Raw genomic sequence first — 17,829 nt, forward strand, 5'->3', positions numbered from 1 at the left:
AACTATACTGAGTATTTTCCAATATTGTGATCACTTCCAACCATTAGAACTGAACATTCATTCTTACAGCATATATTTTTTGATTGCCTTTTCTGTGCTGGGCAATGTACTAAGCACCAAGGATACAAAAGTGAGGAAGGCAATATAGTTAAGACTAGCTTTCACCAAAATATTGTCTGATGTGCCCAGGAAGTATAATGTTTAAGGTAACATGTGAATTTTGGGAACTAGATTGGGTATATGGGATTATTGTTCATTATACTAAAGAATAAGGTGCAACATGTAAAGTGCTTCCTGATACAGTCTTAAACACTCAGAGAGCTCATATGCAAAGGTGGCCTGACTCTATCCCGTTCATTTCCACAAATATTTAAGGAGTGCATTTTATTGTGCTAAGCACCACACAACATACTAAGGGCTTAATAGCAGTCTTCATCTCGAGTATATGAAGAACTGTCAGACCAAAGAGGTAAGCATCTGTTCTTCATTCCTACTGGGACTATAATCAGAGGGAGTGAGCTTAATACATCATTAGCCATTGAGGCTATTTATAATAGATATTCCTGTCCATCAAGGTAGTTATAATGCTTTCCTAGAAGAGGCCATAGGGATTTTCTTCTCTGTATATTCTTCAAAATTTAAATTTCACTTCCTCCTACAGGGATGGTTTGTGTTTGCTCTTGAATTAATGAACCTGGAGTAAGTAGTCTCTCAAATTTCCTTCCAAATTCCTTCTGCCTTTTTCAAGTGGATAGTTGGATTAGAATATCTGGCTCTTAGTCACTTGCTTTACTTAGAACTTTCCCTCTGAGTTATGTTTCATCAACTAATGTGTGAAAATCTTGTCATTTTATGAGGAGACTTCTGTTTGGAATACAAACATCAAAACTTTCAAGAAGACAAGTGGCTATGTATAAAAATACCTACCTCTCTTCCCATATGGCAGGGTACTAATTATTTGGTAGGCTTCCATTCATGGGCAGCTTCATCAGTAACACATATGTGTGATACAATATAAGGTAAAAACTAATAAGCCCATTTGGAGGCCATATCCAAAAGGCTACTTTGTACAGTTCATTTTCACAAACATGTATAGAATGCACTATATTGTCCAGTGTGCCCAGGAACCCAAGGGGGAAAAATGAGGGGTAAGTCATGAGTTGATTAATACAAATTTAGAATATATTTAACATCAGATATAATTTATAATATAACTCATTAAGTGTAAAATATAATAGTATAATAAATGTGAAATTTAATAGGTAGACCAAGAGTCTTCAGTCTGGATTCTAGACAAGACTTGCTACCTTGGTTAGGCAGCTCACTCATGGCCTTCTTTGATTCCATGAACTGTAAGTTATCTGCCCTCCTTATACAATAGAACACTTGTAAATTGTAGATGTATGCTGGACTCTTTGAAAACCATGAAACAAAATACAAATAGTAAGATTAGAATAATAATATGATAATTAATTAGTGAACAATGACACCAACAAATAAAGGACTCATCTCCCAAATTTGTTCTGTTATTCAGAACATATTATTAATTGGCCTGTATTTTAAATGTGCTGTGATCACCCATAATGGCAGCCAATTCAAACAAGAATGGCTTCCAGTAGCAATCAACTACAAACCCAGACTGTGGAAAATTTTTCCCATAAAAATAGATCTTCTCTTATTTAAGATGAGATTTCACACTGTGGAAAACAGTATGGTGGTTCCTCAAAAAATTAAACATAGAATTACTATGTGATCCAGCAATTCTACTTCCATGTATATAGCCAAAATAATTGAAAGCAGGCACTTGAATTTGTACACCAGTGCTCAAAGCAGTATTATTCACAATAGCCAAAAGGTGAAAACACACAAATGTCTATTGACTGATGAATGGATAAACAAAATGTGATATATACATAGAGTGGAATATCATTCAGCCTTAAAAAGGAAGCAGATTCTCACATATGCTATGACATTAATGAAAGAACCTTGAAGACAATATGCTAAGTGAAGTATGTTACATACAAAAAGACAAACATTGTATAATTTCTCTTAGAGAAAGTGCTTAGAATAGTCAAATTATAGAGACAAAAAGTAGAATGGTAGTTGCCAATGGCTGGGAGATAATGGTTATGGGGAGTTGTTTAATGGGTAGAGTTTCAATTTGGGAAGACGAAAAAGTTCTGAAGATGGTTGGTGGTGATGGTTACACAGTAATGTGAATGTGCCTAATGCCAGTGAACTGTACACTTAAAAATGGTTAAAATGGCAAATTTTATGTTATGTACATTTTACACAATAAAAATGAGATTTCCTATTTCCCTCTTTGAGAACGAGAATATAGTCTGTTGGGTTTTTCTGATAAGTGAGAAACAAAATTTTGACAGTGCTCACTCAGGTTTATAACTACAAAGTAGGGTTTTAAATACCTCATATTCTGATAAAGTTTATCTGTGTTTATTGCTGGAAGAACTTTTTACCAGAAAGCAATTTGGGGGATCTTTGTGTCTTAAAATGAAGATTACATTATTTTTGATGTGATGTTTTTATGTAAATTACTATGTATTTTTTAGTCTAGTCTTTGAAAATTGGCAGTCTTTGTACATTAATAGTAACTCTTTAAACCATAGACTTTTACCAGGCTAAATAATAGAAAATTATTGCATCCTTGCATATCACCTTTTTTCTTTCTTTCTTTCTTTCTTTGTTTTCTTTTTTTTTTTTTTTTTTGAGATGGAGTCTCGCTGTGTCACCCAGGCTAGAGTGCATATTACCTTTTTTCTAAAAAGTTTATTTAACTCACACGTTGTCTATTATGTTACAAGAGGCAGTCTTAAAAATGAAAACACACATAGGATAAATGAGTTTTTACTATTTACATATTGGGATAAAAGCAGGATTAATTCATATATGTATTTTATATATATATATATATATATTTTTTTTTTTTGAGACAGGGTCTCACTCTCTTACCCAGGCTGGAGTACAGTGGTGCTAGCATGGCTCACTGCAGCCTCGACTTCCCAGGCTCAAGCAGTCCTACCACCTCAGCCTCCTGAGTAGCTGGGACTACAGGCAAGCGCCACCATGACCAGCTAATTTTTTATTATTTTGTTTTATTTTATTTATGTATTTATTTAATTTATTTATTTTTGAGACGGAGTTTTGCTCTTCTTGCCCAGGCTGGAGTGCAATGGCGCGATCTCGGCTCACTGCAACCTCCACCTCCTGGGTTCAAGCGATTCTCCTGCCTCAGCCTCCCGAGTAGTTGGGATTACAGGTGCCGGCCACCACTCCCGGCTAATATTTTGTATTTTTAGTGGAGACAAGGTCCCCTATGTTGCCCAGGCTGGTCTTGAACTCCTAGGCTCAAGTGATTCTCCCACTTCAGCCTTCCAAAGTGCTGGGGTTACAGGTGAGCCACCGAACCCAGCCATATATTAATGAAAGAAGATGTACTTTTCTATGTCATTACCTTCTGGGTGCTGTGATGCAAAACAATGAGTCTCACTTTTCCAGGAACTTATGGGACTGAGAAGGCAGAGAAGCAACGGGTGGTCAAGGTGTAGTATGCTAAGCACTCTAGCGGGGTTGTCTTCAGGTCCCCATGGGACAGACATGGGGGCAAGGAATTAAACTGGAGGTCCATGAAAGCTTCCTGAAGGAGCTGAGGCTGTAGCTGACACTTGAAGGATAAGCAGGAGTTCATACAGGTCAAAGAAAAAGTGCAGATAATGTCAAATATCCAGGAGCCTCTAGCTCATTATTCTTTCCACTGAACCCCCATTGCTATGGAAAAAATAATTTGCAAAATGTAGTTTTACCCTATTTGTTTGCTACATGTATCAGATACCAAGCCTTTGCATTTTACAGATGAAAAATGTAAAATCTTGAGAATTAAGGTTTCATTTCAGTGACTTTAGCCTGGTCTATGTCAAGTGTCTGCTTTCCCCAGCCTGAAGGAAGCCCATGAAACTAGAGCTCTTTTTCATGGTGTTGGTGCCCCCAAGGGTTGCTCTGAGCTTCACATCACTCCCATGCTTTTCTGCCTTTAACAGTTTCACAACCAAAGAGGAGCTGGGGAAGACAGTGCCTCAGCTACTGACTCCTGGGCTGATGGGCGAATCTTCAGAATCCTTTAGTGCCTCAGAAGATGAAGGCCACAGGGAATACCAAGCCAATGACTCTGACTCGGACGGGCCTATCTTGTACACCGATGATGAGGACGAAGACGAAGATGAGGATGGCAGTGGAGAAAGTAAGACTGTTTTCAAGAGGCAGGGAGGAGTGTGGGTGATAAGCAGAAGCAGCTGCAGTTTATAAAGAATAAAAGCCTCATTAGGAACCAGACATCTGATGTTTTGTTTCCCCTCATCCTCCTTTCTCAAATTAGAAATGTGTATATCCTAAAGTTTAGCTTTTGATGGGAGGGCTTTCCAGAAGATGATGTCACACGGCTGGATCTGGCCTTTGTCGATGAGCTAGATGTGCATATTAGTATTTGTGCTGAGAATCAAAGTTTTCTAATAACAGAGACCTTTCTCACTATGACCAAAGAGAGCCCTTCCACTCTGGGCCCGTTGTTGAAGAAAGAAAGTCAGTGCAGATTCATAGGCTTACTCCTTGGAGGTGTTTGAAATTTTCACTGGCTTTCATACTGGGGTTTATAGAAAGGGGAAGGAGGAATGAGTCAAGAATGCCAAATACCTCGTTAGCATTAAGAGGCCGGGCACGGTGGCTCATATCTGTAATTTTGGGAGGCTAAGGTGGGTGAATCACTTGAGGTCAGGAGTTCAAGACTAGCCTAGCCAACATGGCGAAGCCCTGTCTTTACTCAAAATACAAAAACCAGTCAGGCGTGGTAGCGCATGCCTGTAATTCCAGCTGCTCGGGAGGCTGAGGTAGGAGAATCGCTTGAACCTAGGAGGCAGAAGTTGCAGTGAGCTGAGATGGCGCCACTGCACTCCAGCCTGGAAGACATGGCGAGACTCCCTCTCAAAAAATAGTAATAAAAAGAATGCTAAATACCTCGTTAGCATTAAAAACAATCATACTTCCACAATAAGTAAGATAGTAGGCCTTCTAGGAAATAATAGTATCATTTATGTATTAAAAATAATGGCAAAAACTGCAATTACATTTGCATCAACCTAATATAACTTAGAGATCTGGAAAGTTTTTTTTTAACTTTGAGCAGGATAACATGGGAGGGATTCACTGTGGGACTGAATTTGTAGATTATGACAAGTTATTACTATATTAGTGATTAAATGGCACTTTGTCAAATCCAAAAAAATAAAAATAAAACCATTATCATCCATGTGGTGTTACTTATTATTTGTTGAAATTTTCAGGATTCTGGGGTAATTAAGGGTTAAACATTGGTAAACTCTGCCAGGATGGCGTCTGAGTAGAGGAAAGGAGGAGACGAGGATTAACTGTACAGAATAAAAGCAAAAGAACTAAGTTTTTTAAACTTGAAAAGGAAAAAACATTGTGCAATCCTTCATTTCTATGATCCACCCTCTCAGCAAAATAAACTGCAGCTATCACTTTCCAAACGATGAAGTGATACTTCTAAGTTTTTTCATGGTGTCCCAATATTTTTTAGAACATTAAAAAGAAATAGCTCTTCAGTCTTCTCAAAATGAACTGCATCCAACTCAAAGTCTTTTTTTTCCTTAGGTTAATTAAGATTCTCATCCTGCATGAGGAGAAAGAATTTGGTCTGGGCTCTATTTAAAGTCCATGCCATGTGTAACCTGAGTGCCACTGGCTAAAAGCCTCTCTCTCTGCATTTCTGCGCTTTTTCAATCCTCAGGTGCTTTGGCAAGTAAAATACGCCGGAGGGATACTCTTGCTATCAAACTTGGCAACAGACCATCTAAGAAAGAACTAGAGGACAAAAACATCTTGCAGCGTACATCTGAAGAAGAGAGGCAGGAAATCCGACAACAAATTGGAACCAAGTTAGTCAGGTAATTGCTAACATTTTAGGACAGTACTGACTAATTTGTATTTTTCTCCTTCCCAAAGCTTCCTACCTAACTGGGGTCATTGTGAATTCCTTATGTACAGATATATCTGGCCTACTGGGTCTTTTAAAGTTGGTCTTGCATGATGAACCACTCGAAGAACCTGTCCTTTGGCCCAGCTAGCCAGTGGCTTTGAGGTCATCAAAGCCTATTCCAGGAGTCAAAAACTTTTTTTTAAAGACCAGTTGGCAAACATTTCAGGCTTTGCTGGCCAGACAGTCTCTGTTGCAGCTACTCATCTGCGCTGCTGTAGCGTAAAAGCAGCCATAAATAATAGATAAACAAATGAGTGTGGCCATGTTCCAATAAAACTTTATTTATTCATAAAGCTGGATTTGGCTTGCAGATCACAGTTTGCTCAACAATCCTGGCCTAATTTATGGACTCACTAGCATTCCTGGGAATGCCATGAGGTTCTGCCCTGTGGACTGTGAGACTGCAGAAATATTAGTTGCCTTCAATGGTCTGGCTCCATCCAAGTCAGGTAGCCTTAACCCTCATATCTAAACATCCCCCTTCCAACTTCAAGTAAATGGATCATCTGACATCTCTTCCTGCCTCCAAACATTGTATAGGATTTTTGCTTTTGCCACTGGTGACTTCACAAGTCCCTTTAACTGGCAGTTTTAGTAGAAGTGAGGATTCATTCATACCAGAAGCCTTATTTTTGATGATCAGTTTAAGCACATGTAAGAACTAGTTGTTCTGCTGGCTTATCTTACTCTGCATACACAACAGGGTGCATAACTGGGAGAAAGGAACTGTCTAGAATCCCAGAGCAGGATTTGGAGGTGGGGCGGAAATTGTTATCCTTGCTTGGAAGTGGTGTAACTGGAGGCAGGATTGGCACGGAGGCTGCCGATCATTTCTCCAGAGGAAGAGTAACCCCTAAGGCACCTCCTTACGGCTTAGTTGTGCAGAAAGGTGTCAGAGACAGCAGCTGTGGCATCTACCAGGGAACCTCGGGAGAGGCTTAGAGGGTCTCTCTGTTCCGTAAACCCTCTTGCGACTCTGGAAGAAATTTGGGAATGTTTACTAGTGGTCTCTCTCGCTCTCGTCTTCTTAATTCAGCCCTAACCTGTGACCATTTCTGGCTTCGGGAAAGAGCCAGCAGAAGCAAGAGGGACTAACGTGATTAATGGTATCGAGCTGGAAAAACCTACAGTTCTAAACTTGCCATTTTACCAAGGAAAAACAAGGGGCCTCTCTGAGGCCCAGAGAGATTAAGGAAATGTCTCAAGGGCTTGCAGTTACTGAGTAGCAGAACCAGAATTAGAATTTCGCTCCTGGGCTCTCTGCCCAATTTTCTTTTGTATACTGTCTCCTGTTTTGTACTTTCTACTCTATGTAAGAGAGTATATGCTTCTAGGTTTTCTGATTGTTTTATTACTCTTGTTTACGTTTTACCATGAAGAAGAATGTAAATCATTGAATAATATTTGCATAAAATAATAATAATATTGTCATAGTAAGGAGTAAAAAAGTGTGAAGTATCATATACCCACCTCAATAAATGTCAAAGTAGCAGTAAAGAAAATTTTGTAAGTTTTTGTTAAAATCCTAAACAAATGAGGAGTGGTAATCCCAGCACTCTGGGAGGCCAAGGCAGGCAGATCACCTGAGGTCAGGAGTTCGAGACCGGCCTGGCCAACATGGTGAAATACCGTCTCTACTAAAAATACAAATATTAGCCAGCCATGATGACTGGCACCTGTAATCCCAGCTACTCAGGAGGCTGAGGCAGGAATTTGGGAGGCGGAGGTTGCAGTGAGCCGAGATCATACCACTGCATACCAGCCTGGGCAACAGAGTGAGACTCCATCTCAAAAAAAATTTTAAAAATAAATTTAAAAAAATATGCTAAATATCTTACTATAGGGAGAAACCCTAAAGTCATTTTCTTTAAAAATAGAAGCAAAGAAAAATTCCTTAACCTTACTGTGCTAAAAGTCGGGTCACAATTATTTGTGGTGAAGAAAAGGTATAAATTGTAGGAAAGATATACTGTTATTATACATGGTTGTATACCTAGAAAACTCTCAAAACCGACCCAAAATTGCTGTATATAATAACTTCAGCAGGTTTGCTTGATGTAAGATTAACCTATAAAAATCAACATTATATTTATATAACATTGATACATAGAAGAAAATACAATGAAAAAGGGAGATTGCATTCACAGCATAGCAACAACCACATTTTAAATACTTAACTATTCACTTAACTCCAGGCCCAAGAAATCCATTTCCAGAAAATCATAATGGAAGGAATGAAGGAATATATAATTAAAGGGAAAGAGAGTAAACATTTTTATCAATGAAGAAAAATCAGCAGACAAGTTAATCAAATGGGTAACGTTAAGTTTGAAGGACAATAGAGGTGCTTTATAGAATCAGGGCATAATGGATTCATTCCATAAAATGAAACCTAATAGAAATAAATGTCACCTTTTTCAGTGTGGGCCAAAGAAAAACCATCTGCCAACATACAATGAGAGGCCCGTGGCCACAGATTGAAAAGATGTTTGGGGCTGTGACAAATTTAATGAAAATCATCATGAATATAGCCATTATGAGAGGTGGCTATTCAACATCCAAGTATGGGCTTATCCAGAACTGGCAGAAATACAGTCTATAGGACAAGGCAGAAAAGAGCTCTTGCTTGGCCCCATCTGTAAAACAGAGCTAACTAACCCAAGTGCTTGGGAGGATTAAAGGAGATGATACACTAATGGTTCTTTAGTACCTGGGTCATAGCAAGCACTCAGTAAAATTAAGTTTCTTATTGTTCATTTAAATTATTATACATCAGTTAAACTAGTAAAGCACATTTAAAAATTAAACCCAATGGGCCAAGTGCGGTGGCTCACGCCTGTAATCCCAGCGCTTTCGGAGGCTGAGGAGGGCAGATCACGAGGTCAGGAGATCGAGGCCATCCTGGCCAACACGGTGAAACCCCGTCTCTACTAAAAATACAAAAAATTAGCTGGGCGTGGTGGCAGGCACCTGTAGTCCCAGCTACTTGGGAGGCTGAGGCAGGAGAATGGCTTGAACCTGGGAGGCGAGCTTGCAGTGAGCCAAGATCGCGCCACTGCACTCCAGCCTGAGCAACAGGGCGAGACTCCATCTCAAAAAAAAAAAGAAAAATTACTACCTTGCTGAATTATTTTAAGGATTCAAGATCATATAAGCTAAGCACCTAGCACAGTACCTGGATTTTTAAAAGTATGACTCAGCTGTAATTATTATTTTTATAATTACCTATGTGATAAGTGCTTTAATAGATGTATAGTCTGTGTATAAACTGCTGTAAATGAGCAATGAACCAGGAGCCTTTAATTCTCACTTTCAGGAGAGGCCAAATACGTATCTTCAAGATATTATTTTAATCATCTGTAAGATTTCAGTAGATGGAAAAGGAGAGAAAGACGTTCCAGAGGGAGACACCATAAATAAAAGAAAGATGGCTTATTGTGGGTGTAATAGACAGTATATTGATAATACAGATACGTAGCACAGGATACGTAGCACAGGATACATGGGGACATGGATGGCAGAAAACCTGGCTGGCATAGACATAGATATTCGACAAGTTCCTTTGTCTGCTCAATTAAGTTAGTTTCAAGGTAGCTCTGATGAAGATCGTAGTTTAACAAACATTTTATTGAGATATTTAAAGTATTAATTTCAATTCTTCTTACCATTTCTGTCATAGCCATAAACATATAGAATTAGTAGTACTACTTAATATTAAGATTACCCGGCCAGGCACAGCATCCTATTTTAGACCCTAATGAGCTATATATTAATTAGACTATAAGCTAAGCTGTAGCAGAGACCAAAAACTACAGTGGTTCAAACTAGGTATGTGTATTTCTTTTCCACATGACAGTCCCCAGGTAGGTGGGCCATCCAGTATGGGTGGGAGCATGGCTCCTTGAAGTCTGCCTGGCAGCCCCATTCCTTCTGTCTTGCTGCTCTCCCATCCCCTAGATGGTCTCATCTGCATGATCAAAGCTGGCTCACACCATCATGCTGAAGTTCTAGCCTGTGGAAAAAGGAAAGAGAAAGAAGGGAAAATGCACCCAGGCATTTTAAGGATGAGAAGGGGAAGTAACAAACATCATTCTGCTCATATCCCATTGCGGAAACTCAGTCACAGCACGATACCTGGCTTCTAGGGAGGCAGAAGTCTGTAGTGAGGTACCTAGCTAACATCCAGGCCGATCTGTTGCTAAAAGGAAGGGAGACTGTGTAATGGGGGTTGGTGAGCAGCCTCAGCCATGATCTGTAGTCTCCAAACTAATGGGAAGGAGACTTTTATTTTGCAGCTTTAAAAATGGATTTTTATTTCTCAAAACATGAAAAATAGAGCTTTGTTGTTTTATTTTGAGTCTCCTACTAGGGTACCTTGTTTTTAACCTGTAATATATCCTTTTTGTCATCATAGGAGGCTGAGCCAGAGGCCCACAACTGAAGAATTAGAGCAAAGAAACATCCTAAAACGTGAGTATTCTATACTATAGAATGATTCCTTGTGTAATCATTAACAAGCTGCCTCTACAGATGATCGATTTATCAGTAAGAAACCATCATATATTCATTTACTCAAGATGGACTGAAATAGTCCATTTATGTCACATTTATATGTAATTGTTTATATTTTGTTTAACTTCTTGAATTTGATATTTGATTTTATGGCTTTGAGCCTTATATCTGCCCCTAGACCAGAGTCATGGTCGTGACAATTGTGTTTAAGAAAGATAAAATAGATTCCATGTATTCTTTCACCCAAATATTAAATAGAAAAAGAAGGCTCTAGTCTTCTCGCAAATAAATGTCAAAGAAAAGGCCAAAAGAATCCACAAAGAAACAAATCGAACATTCCTGTATTATTATTAATAATACAGTTTTTTGCTAGTTTAACAAATGGCTCAATTCAAAACAAAATTTTCAATCCATTGCATTTTCCTGTTATGATAACTCGGCTTCCTTCTTGAGTTGTTTATAATTTCTCAGCACTAAAACGTTCTCCATTCATTTTCCTACTTTATTTTCCCATTCTGGTTTTCCCTCTATTCTCTTTGACTTTAGTTTTTACCCATCCCTGCAGTAGAATTTATTGGAGTTAGTATGTTAAAGCTATAAAGCTAATAGAAATACAGTTTGCCATGCTACTGTGTGTCAATGTGGTCAAGCACTGCAATGAGTTAAGAAACGGATATTTTTAAATTGAGCCTGGCTGTAGTTTTATATATTGTTAACCCAGTTTCAAAAGATCTTTTTATTGTATGAAATATCAAAGAACAGGGATGGGTAAAACTCCGGATAGTACTGCAATGGTAGTGACCCATGGTGTGGGGGAAATCCTTGTCAGCCAGGCTTTTCGAGTTATCTTGGCCTGCTAGAAGACCCCTCCTCTCCAATCTAAGATACTTTCTTTCCTTGAGGGAAGAAAGATTTTAGTAGCATATTGTATTACAGTTGTTAGTACGAAATCAATTCAACAATGAATATGAACTACCATCCAGTGAGAGGAACTACCATCCACCCAGTCTATGGGATCACTTTCTTTGGAATGCTTTTTTCTGGCTTTTTTTTTGAACATAACTAGAATACAGCTCCAGGAAGGACTTAAGCGGCTACTAATGTATAGAAGAGCCAACTTGGAGGAGGAAAAATTCACGGCTAGAAAAGAAGGAAAATTTTGTGTTTTTGCTTTGCTGAGGAAGAGTAGAAGCAGCATCTAATTTTGACAACAAAACAAACCAAAAAGGTTCATTGCTTTTCATGATAGGTTCCTGGGAAATACTTGTTGAATTAAGTTTTAAGCATGCTCAAATGCAGACCCTAAGCTCCTAAAAAACACAGAGATTATATCTTACTGCATGCCTGATCAAATACCTAGAAGAAAAAAGGAAGAGCACATTTTGGGTAATTCTTTCTTGATCCTGTGAGATAAATAGTGCCAAACCACAGTGGAGTTTGGTTATCTGAGGAACTGTTTCATAGATATAGAAACTTATCGCGCGTTGATCTTAAGTGCTGCATTGGCCTTTATATCCCGTTTTCCTGGAGGTTTGGGAAAGAGTGATTTGACTCCAGCCCTTTTTTTCCTTCCTTCTAAGTTCACCTAAGCATGTTTATTTCTGGAAACAGAGGCATATTTCCAGCCTGGAGAGGCTGATAACTGGCTTATGATTTCCTGACCCACTATTGTACAGCCAAGAGAGACAGAAGAAAACTGGGAGAGGTCATCTTTCCCTGAGCAGTCACAGGAAACTGAATGGCCTAACTTACAAACACTCTACTCAGCCCGTTTGCCTCTTGGTTCTTCCACATAGATTGTTCTTGTTCGTTTGTTTGTATGTTTCATCTCCAGCTTTTGTTCAAGAACAGTAGAAAAGTATGTGATACAGTGTGGTTTTTAAGGACGTTTACTTTAACTAGGTCATCTTTTTTTTTTTTTTTTTTTTTTCTGAGACGGAGCCTCGCTCTGTTGCCCAGGCTGGAGGGCAGTGGCACGATCTCGGCCCACTGCAACCTCCACCTCCTGGGTTCAAGTGATTTTCCTGCCTCAGCCGCCCTGAGTAGCTGGGACTACAGGTGCACATCACCATGCCTGGCTAATTTTTGTATTTTTAGTAGAGGCGGGGTTTTGCTATGTTGGCCAGGCTGGTCTCGAACTCCTGACCTTGTGATTCACCCGCCTTGGCCTCCCAAAGTGCTGGAATTACGGGTGTAAGCCACCGTGCCCAGCCCTAACTAGGGCATCTTTTCCGGCAAACTAGAAAACTAATTCACAGAATAAAACATTCAACAATTTTTAGAGCCCATCACTAGTTCAATAAACATGAGTCAGATGCCAATAAATGTCGTTAGTTTTCACTGGTGACCACAGGACAAATTATATTTCTTAGTGTCAATTCACCATGCCAGTCCTTACTTGATGTCTTTCCTAATTATTTTGGTGATACTAGAGCTTTTTAAAAAGACATATGACATATATGTATTTATATTATATTATATTATATTTAGTTATTCATTTTAGAACCAGTTCCTAAAAACTGATAAAATAGAAAGCAACTTTTGGTACTTAAAAGGCCAACTTTTGCTAATCAAGAAAGGTTATGTATTTAGCTGAGAATGTAATTCTAGCTATGTCTTCTATAGAGAAAAATGAATTAGGCCATTGAGTTCTGCATATATTTTTCCCCAACATTTTATTATGAAAATTTTTAAACATGAAGAAAAGTTGAAGGAATTTTACAGTAAATCCGCATATATCTACCATCTATAGTCTGTCATTAACATCTTACTTTATGACATATCTATGCATCTGTTGATCCAACTTTTTTTAATGCACTTTAAGTTTATGTGTGTTTTTTCATTTGCTAAAAACACCCGCATGAGGCCAGGTAAGGTGGCTTATGCCTGTAATCCCAAAGCTTTGTGAGGCCAAGGCAGGAGAATTGCTTGAGGCCAGGAGTTTGAGACCAGCCTGGGCAACATAGTGAGATCTCACCTCCACCAAAAATTGAAAAAAACAAAACATTTACATGGAAACATGTAAAAAGCAAAAAGGAAAACAAATCCACAAAAAAATTTGGCTTTTTGAACCCATTTTATCTGAATTAACAACTCAAGAAGATAATACTCCAATTGCTGGTATTTTTGTACTTTTCTTTCTTCTTTTAGCTCATCCACAAAATTCTCTGGGTAACATTGCTCGCCAGGCGGGTTTCCTGTGGTGCTTGCTGCTGTTTAACCACATGTGTTATTTGTTTATTTATCGGAAATGCTTCCTGCGGGTCGTCCGAAATGTTTGTCCCTCTCTGCTCTGATGAGAGTCACTGAGAGCAAGATTTGTCAATGAACCATGTCACTTCCTTCATGAATATCTCGCCAGCCTGTTTAAATTGACCAGAAAGATTTGCATCCTGCTTTATAATTAGTCCTCTAGTGAATCAAAAAATGAAGGAAGCATACAAAAAACTTGGTGAATTTTCAAATACTGAGTTTAAGGTTTAAACTTGACTCTATGAGAGATTTTACAATGACTGTTTAATAAGATTCAGAGAAGCTGTCATGGTAGCTCATGCTGGTAATCCCAGCTACTTGGGATGCTGAGGCGGGAGGATCACTTGAGTCCTGGAGATCAAGCCAAGCTTGGGCAACATAGGGACAGCCCATCTCTACAAGATAAAAGTAAAGATTCAGAGGAACAGTCATATTGGCTTCCCTCTACCTCTCACCCTCGTCCTCTAACTTCACTAAAGGTACAATTTTGAACATGGAAAACTTAAAGAAGTCAGTTTCTGATGTCAAGAATGAATTCAGTTCCCTAACTGCATTTGGCCCTTCTCTTTTTAGACATTACTGTTACCTGGTAGCACTAGTTGAACAATATGCTTAATAAGGCAAAACTTTCAAATATTCCCTTCAAGGAAATGTCATTTTTGCGTATTTAATGAAGACTGAAGCATTTGTTAGCTTTGGGATGTATTACATCCAATTTTTTAATCTTTGAAAAGTACCTTAAAAATATAGCATAAATACTGTATAGGAAGAATTGACAAAAATGTTCTAAGAATTATATTTTTCTTTTTATTAATAATGTCATCAATATCACTAACAATATCATCAATTTTTATCAACAATATCAACAATTTTATTTTCACTATCGTGTCACCTTGTAAAGCTCTGGTTTGAATCACAGGAACCACAGTGTGGCATTTGTTTATTATGTATTTTGACAATTCACAAGCTTTATCCAATTCATATGAGGTAATTCTTTGAACCTAAGTATGCATTTTTAAGGATATGAAAGGATATATATTTTGTGAAGCAATTAAAAAACTACAGTACTTTCAGAGGAAGAAATTTAAATTATAACTAAATTTGTTTGACTGGCACAAAATGAAAGGATATTAACTCATTGTTTCTTGTCTTGTGGGTGATTACAGTTTATGTCCACTCTTTGTCTAATCACCTTCTTTCTTATGCATTAAAGTTATTATTTCAGAAGAACATAGAAACTTTTCCCTATTCAGAGAAGGAAAACTGATAGAGAATTTAGCCTGTTCAACTAACAAATACAGATGTCGCAAATATTGAATGCTGATATGTTATTCACAGTAAAAATAGTCTTAGTTGTAAGAAGTCTATTTGAATTTTAAAATAAATATATTTCATACCTGTCATGGATTAAAAAAAATTTTTTTTTAATTGAACCCGGGAAGCGGAGGTTGCGGTGAGCCAAGATCGCACCACTGCACTCTAGCCTGGGTGACAGGGTGAGACTCCGTCTCAAAAAATAAAAATAAAAATAAATAAATAAACAAATAGAAGTTTTCCTTTTCCAACCTTTTGGTCAAGGCTTTATACAGTGTTATTTTCCTTCAAAAGAGTTCATAATAGCACTTTCTAAAACATAATCTTTCATAAGCATCGGTATCCAAGAAGCAAAATGTATGCTCACTGATCGAACAGATGATCAGCTAAACGAAGCAACAGAGAGAAGTTCCTCAAGTAAGCAACAATCAGCAAAACCTGAAGGGGTGTTTATTTCTTTAAAAATTTTGAACATTTTTCTTTAAATCCCATCTGTTGGGCAGCATAAAATCGTACTACTTGGTGAATCACTAGAGAACGAGAAGACTTTGGAAAGGCAAAGTCACAAGAAAATAAATAATTTCCACCCAGAGTACATCATAACCTCATTTAGAACATTCTGGTTTGAAAGCAAAGTCCAAGGAAATGCTTACATTCTGCTTCTATGGAAACCAAGGAAGACAAATCAAATATTTTGGTTGGATTTGAGTGGAAATCAGCAGCTCAGACATGCATCGGATGGTTCTAATTTGCTCTTTTAATATGTCTCAGATTTTCACATGAAGGCCAGATCCAGAAGTAAATTTTTATCTGAATTCTGGTAAATTGTGCTTATAAGCCCATAAGATGATCAGCAATAGAGGGCTTTCATTAGAATATGGGCACTCCTGTGGTTTTTTTAAGAATACAACAAGACATCAGGAAGCAAAAACGTTTAAAATTAGTAAAGCAAACCAGTCCTACAAAAAAAGCATGTGTGTGTGTGTGTGTGTGTGTGTGTGTGTGTGTGTGTGTGTGTGTATAAGATGATTAACCTTTCTACAAAATATTTTGACAACTTTTTAACAATGTTGGTGGTGTGTTTGATCATTATTTGTTAGTCACATGATTGTGGCCTGATACACTTTTCTGATTAAAAAATCATCTATAGTAACTGTCATCATGACTTTCCTCCTTTAATAAACAGAAAAGAATGAAGAAGAGGAACAAGAAGCAAAAATGGAACTTAAACGCAGACTCAGCAGAAAGGTAATGAAATCGTGACTATTAATGAGCATATGTGTTTTGAGATATACTTTTTAAAAAAAAATACTAATCCTCTTTGTATGTGTAAATCAGATGTTTAGAAATAATTATTCCTATTAGTCTATAATCATAGACATCAAAATCACAAGCCTGGGCAACATGGTGAAACCCTATCTCTACAAAAAATACAAAAATTAGCCGGCATGGTGGCACATGCCTGTAGTTCCAGCTACTCAGGAGGCTGAGGTGGGAAGATTGCTTCAGCTCGGGAGGCGGAGGTTGCTGTGACCTGGTATCGTGCCACTGCACTCCAGGCTGGGAGACAGAATGAGACCCTGCCTCAAAAAAAATAAAATAAAATGAAACAAATCAATATAATGCACATGCTATGAATGATGTTTATAATTGCGTGTTGTGCTAATTTTGAAAAATTAACAAGGGTTTTAAATTGCATTTACTCTGTGAAAATATGTACTCTGTGTGAAAATTTTTAAAGATACAAAAAAAGAAAAAAATAAAATCATATCTTTCATTCAGAGACAGCCATTATTAACATTTCAATGCATGTATTTCCATTTTAAAAAATTGTTTTGAGTCAGGTGCAATGGCACGCACCTGTAGTCCCAGCTACTTGGAAGCTGAGGCAGGAGGATTGCTTGAGCCCAGGAGGTCAAGACCAGCCTGAACAACATAGTGAGACCTTGTTTCAAAAAAAAAGAATTAATTAAAAATTAATCTCGCTTGATTAGAACAATGAAAAAAAAGAAAAAAGAAGTGAAAAAAGTTTTTAATTATGATAAAAATTATTTCTTAAAATGCTCACACTTTCCATTTAGTGTTGGAAATATTAAACAAGTAAGTATTTTGTTACTCCTGAAGATTTCCCACTATTCCACATCACAGCTAAGTAAGTAATTTATTAAGGGAACTTGATCATCCAGCCTGCCTGCTACAGTGCTACCCAGATTGACAAATGTCTTACCTCCCAAACTCAGACAATTGTTGCCACTTATTTATGAATATATAAATCTGATGTTAGGGCCATCACTTTTTTCTGTGTTAAAAAAAGTAATAGCCTTTGGAAAAATCAAGCACCATCAGAGTTTATATTTCATTTTAAATCCTTCTAATCATTCTTCAGGCATACCTTATGCACCTAAAAATGGATAAAGTGACTAAAATGTGACATCTACATGAAGTGTGACCTGACCCACATTTTTGTAGGCTGGCCAGGGAGTCTTCAACAAAAGCATTCTAAGGCAGATGGAGGCAATGCTTCATTCCCACAGAAAAGCTATGGGACTATGTTGAAAGTGTTTGGTTCTGTTTTTCAAGGAAAAACATCCTTAATTTATCCATTGTATTAGTCCATTTTCACACTGCTGATAAAGACACACCTGAGACTGGGAAGAAAAAGAGATTTAATTGGACTTATAGTT

At 37.7% G+C, this 17,829-nt stretch overlaps 1 protein-coding gene across 8 annotated transcripts in view; it reads left to right on the top strand.

The window, feature by feature from the left end:
• PHACTR2 (phosphatase and actin regulator 2) overlaps window positions 1-17,829 on the top strand; it is a 294,797-nt gene that overhangs the window by 230,214 nt on the left and 46,754 nt on the right. For all 8 annotated transcript variants that reach the window (XM_032160709.2, XM_032160745.2, XM_032160761.2 and 5 more), the window contains 4 exons: window positions 4,056-4,255; window positions 5,819-5,975; window positions 10,482-10,537; window positions 16,332-16,393. In XM_032160709.2, coding sequence (XP_032016600.1) covers window positions 4,056-4,255; window positions 5,819-5,975; window positions 10,482-10,537; window positions 16,332-16,393 — 475 coding nt within the window. The remainder of the gene's footprint in view (window positions 1-4,055; window positions 4,256-5,818; window positions 5,976-10,481; window positions 10,538-16,331; window positions 16,394-17,829) is intronic.

Source organism: Hylobates moloch, unplaced genomic scaffold, assembly GCF_009828535.3.
Source record: "Hylobates moloch isolate HMO894 unplaced genomic scaffold, HMol_V3 SCAFFOLD_2, whole genome shotgun sequence".
NCBI classification, from domain to species: Eukaryota; Metazoa; Chordata; class Mammalia; order Primates; family Hylobatidae; genus Hylobates; species Hylobates moloch.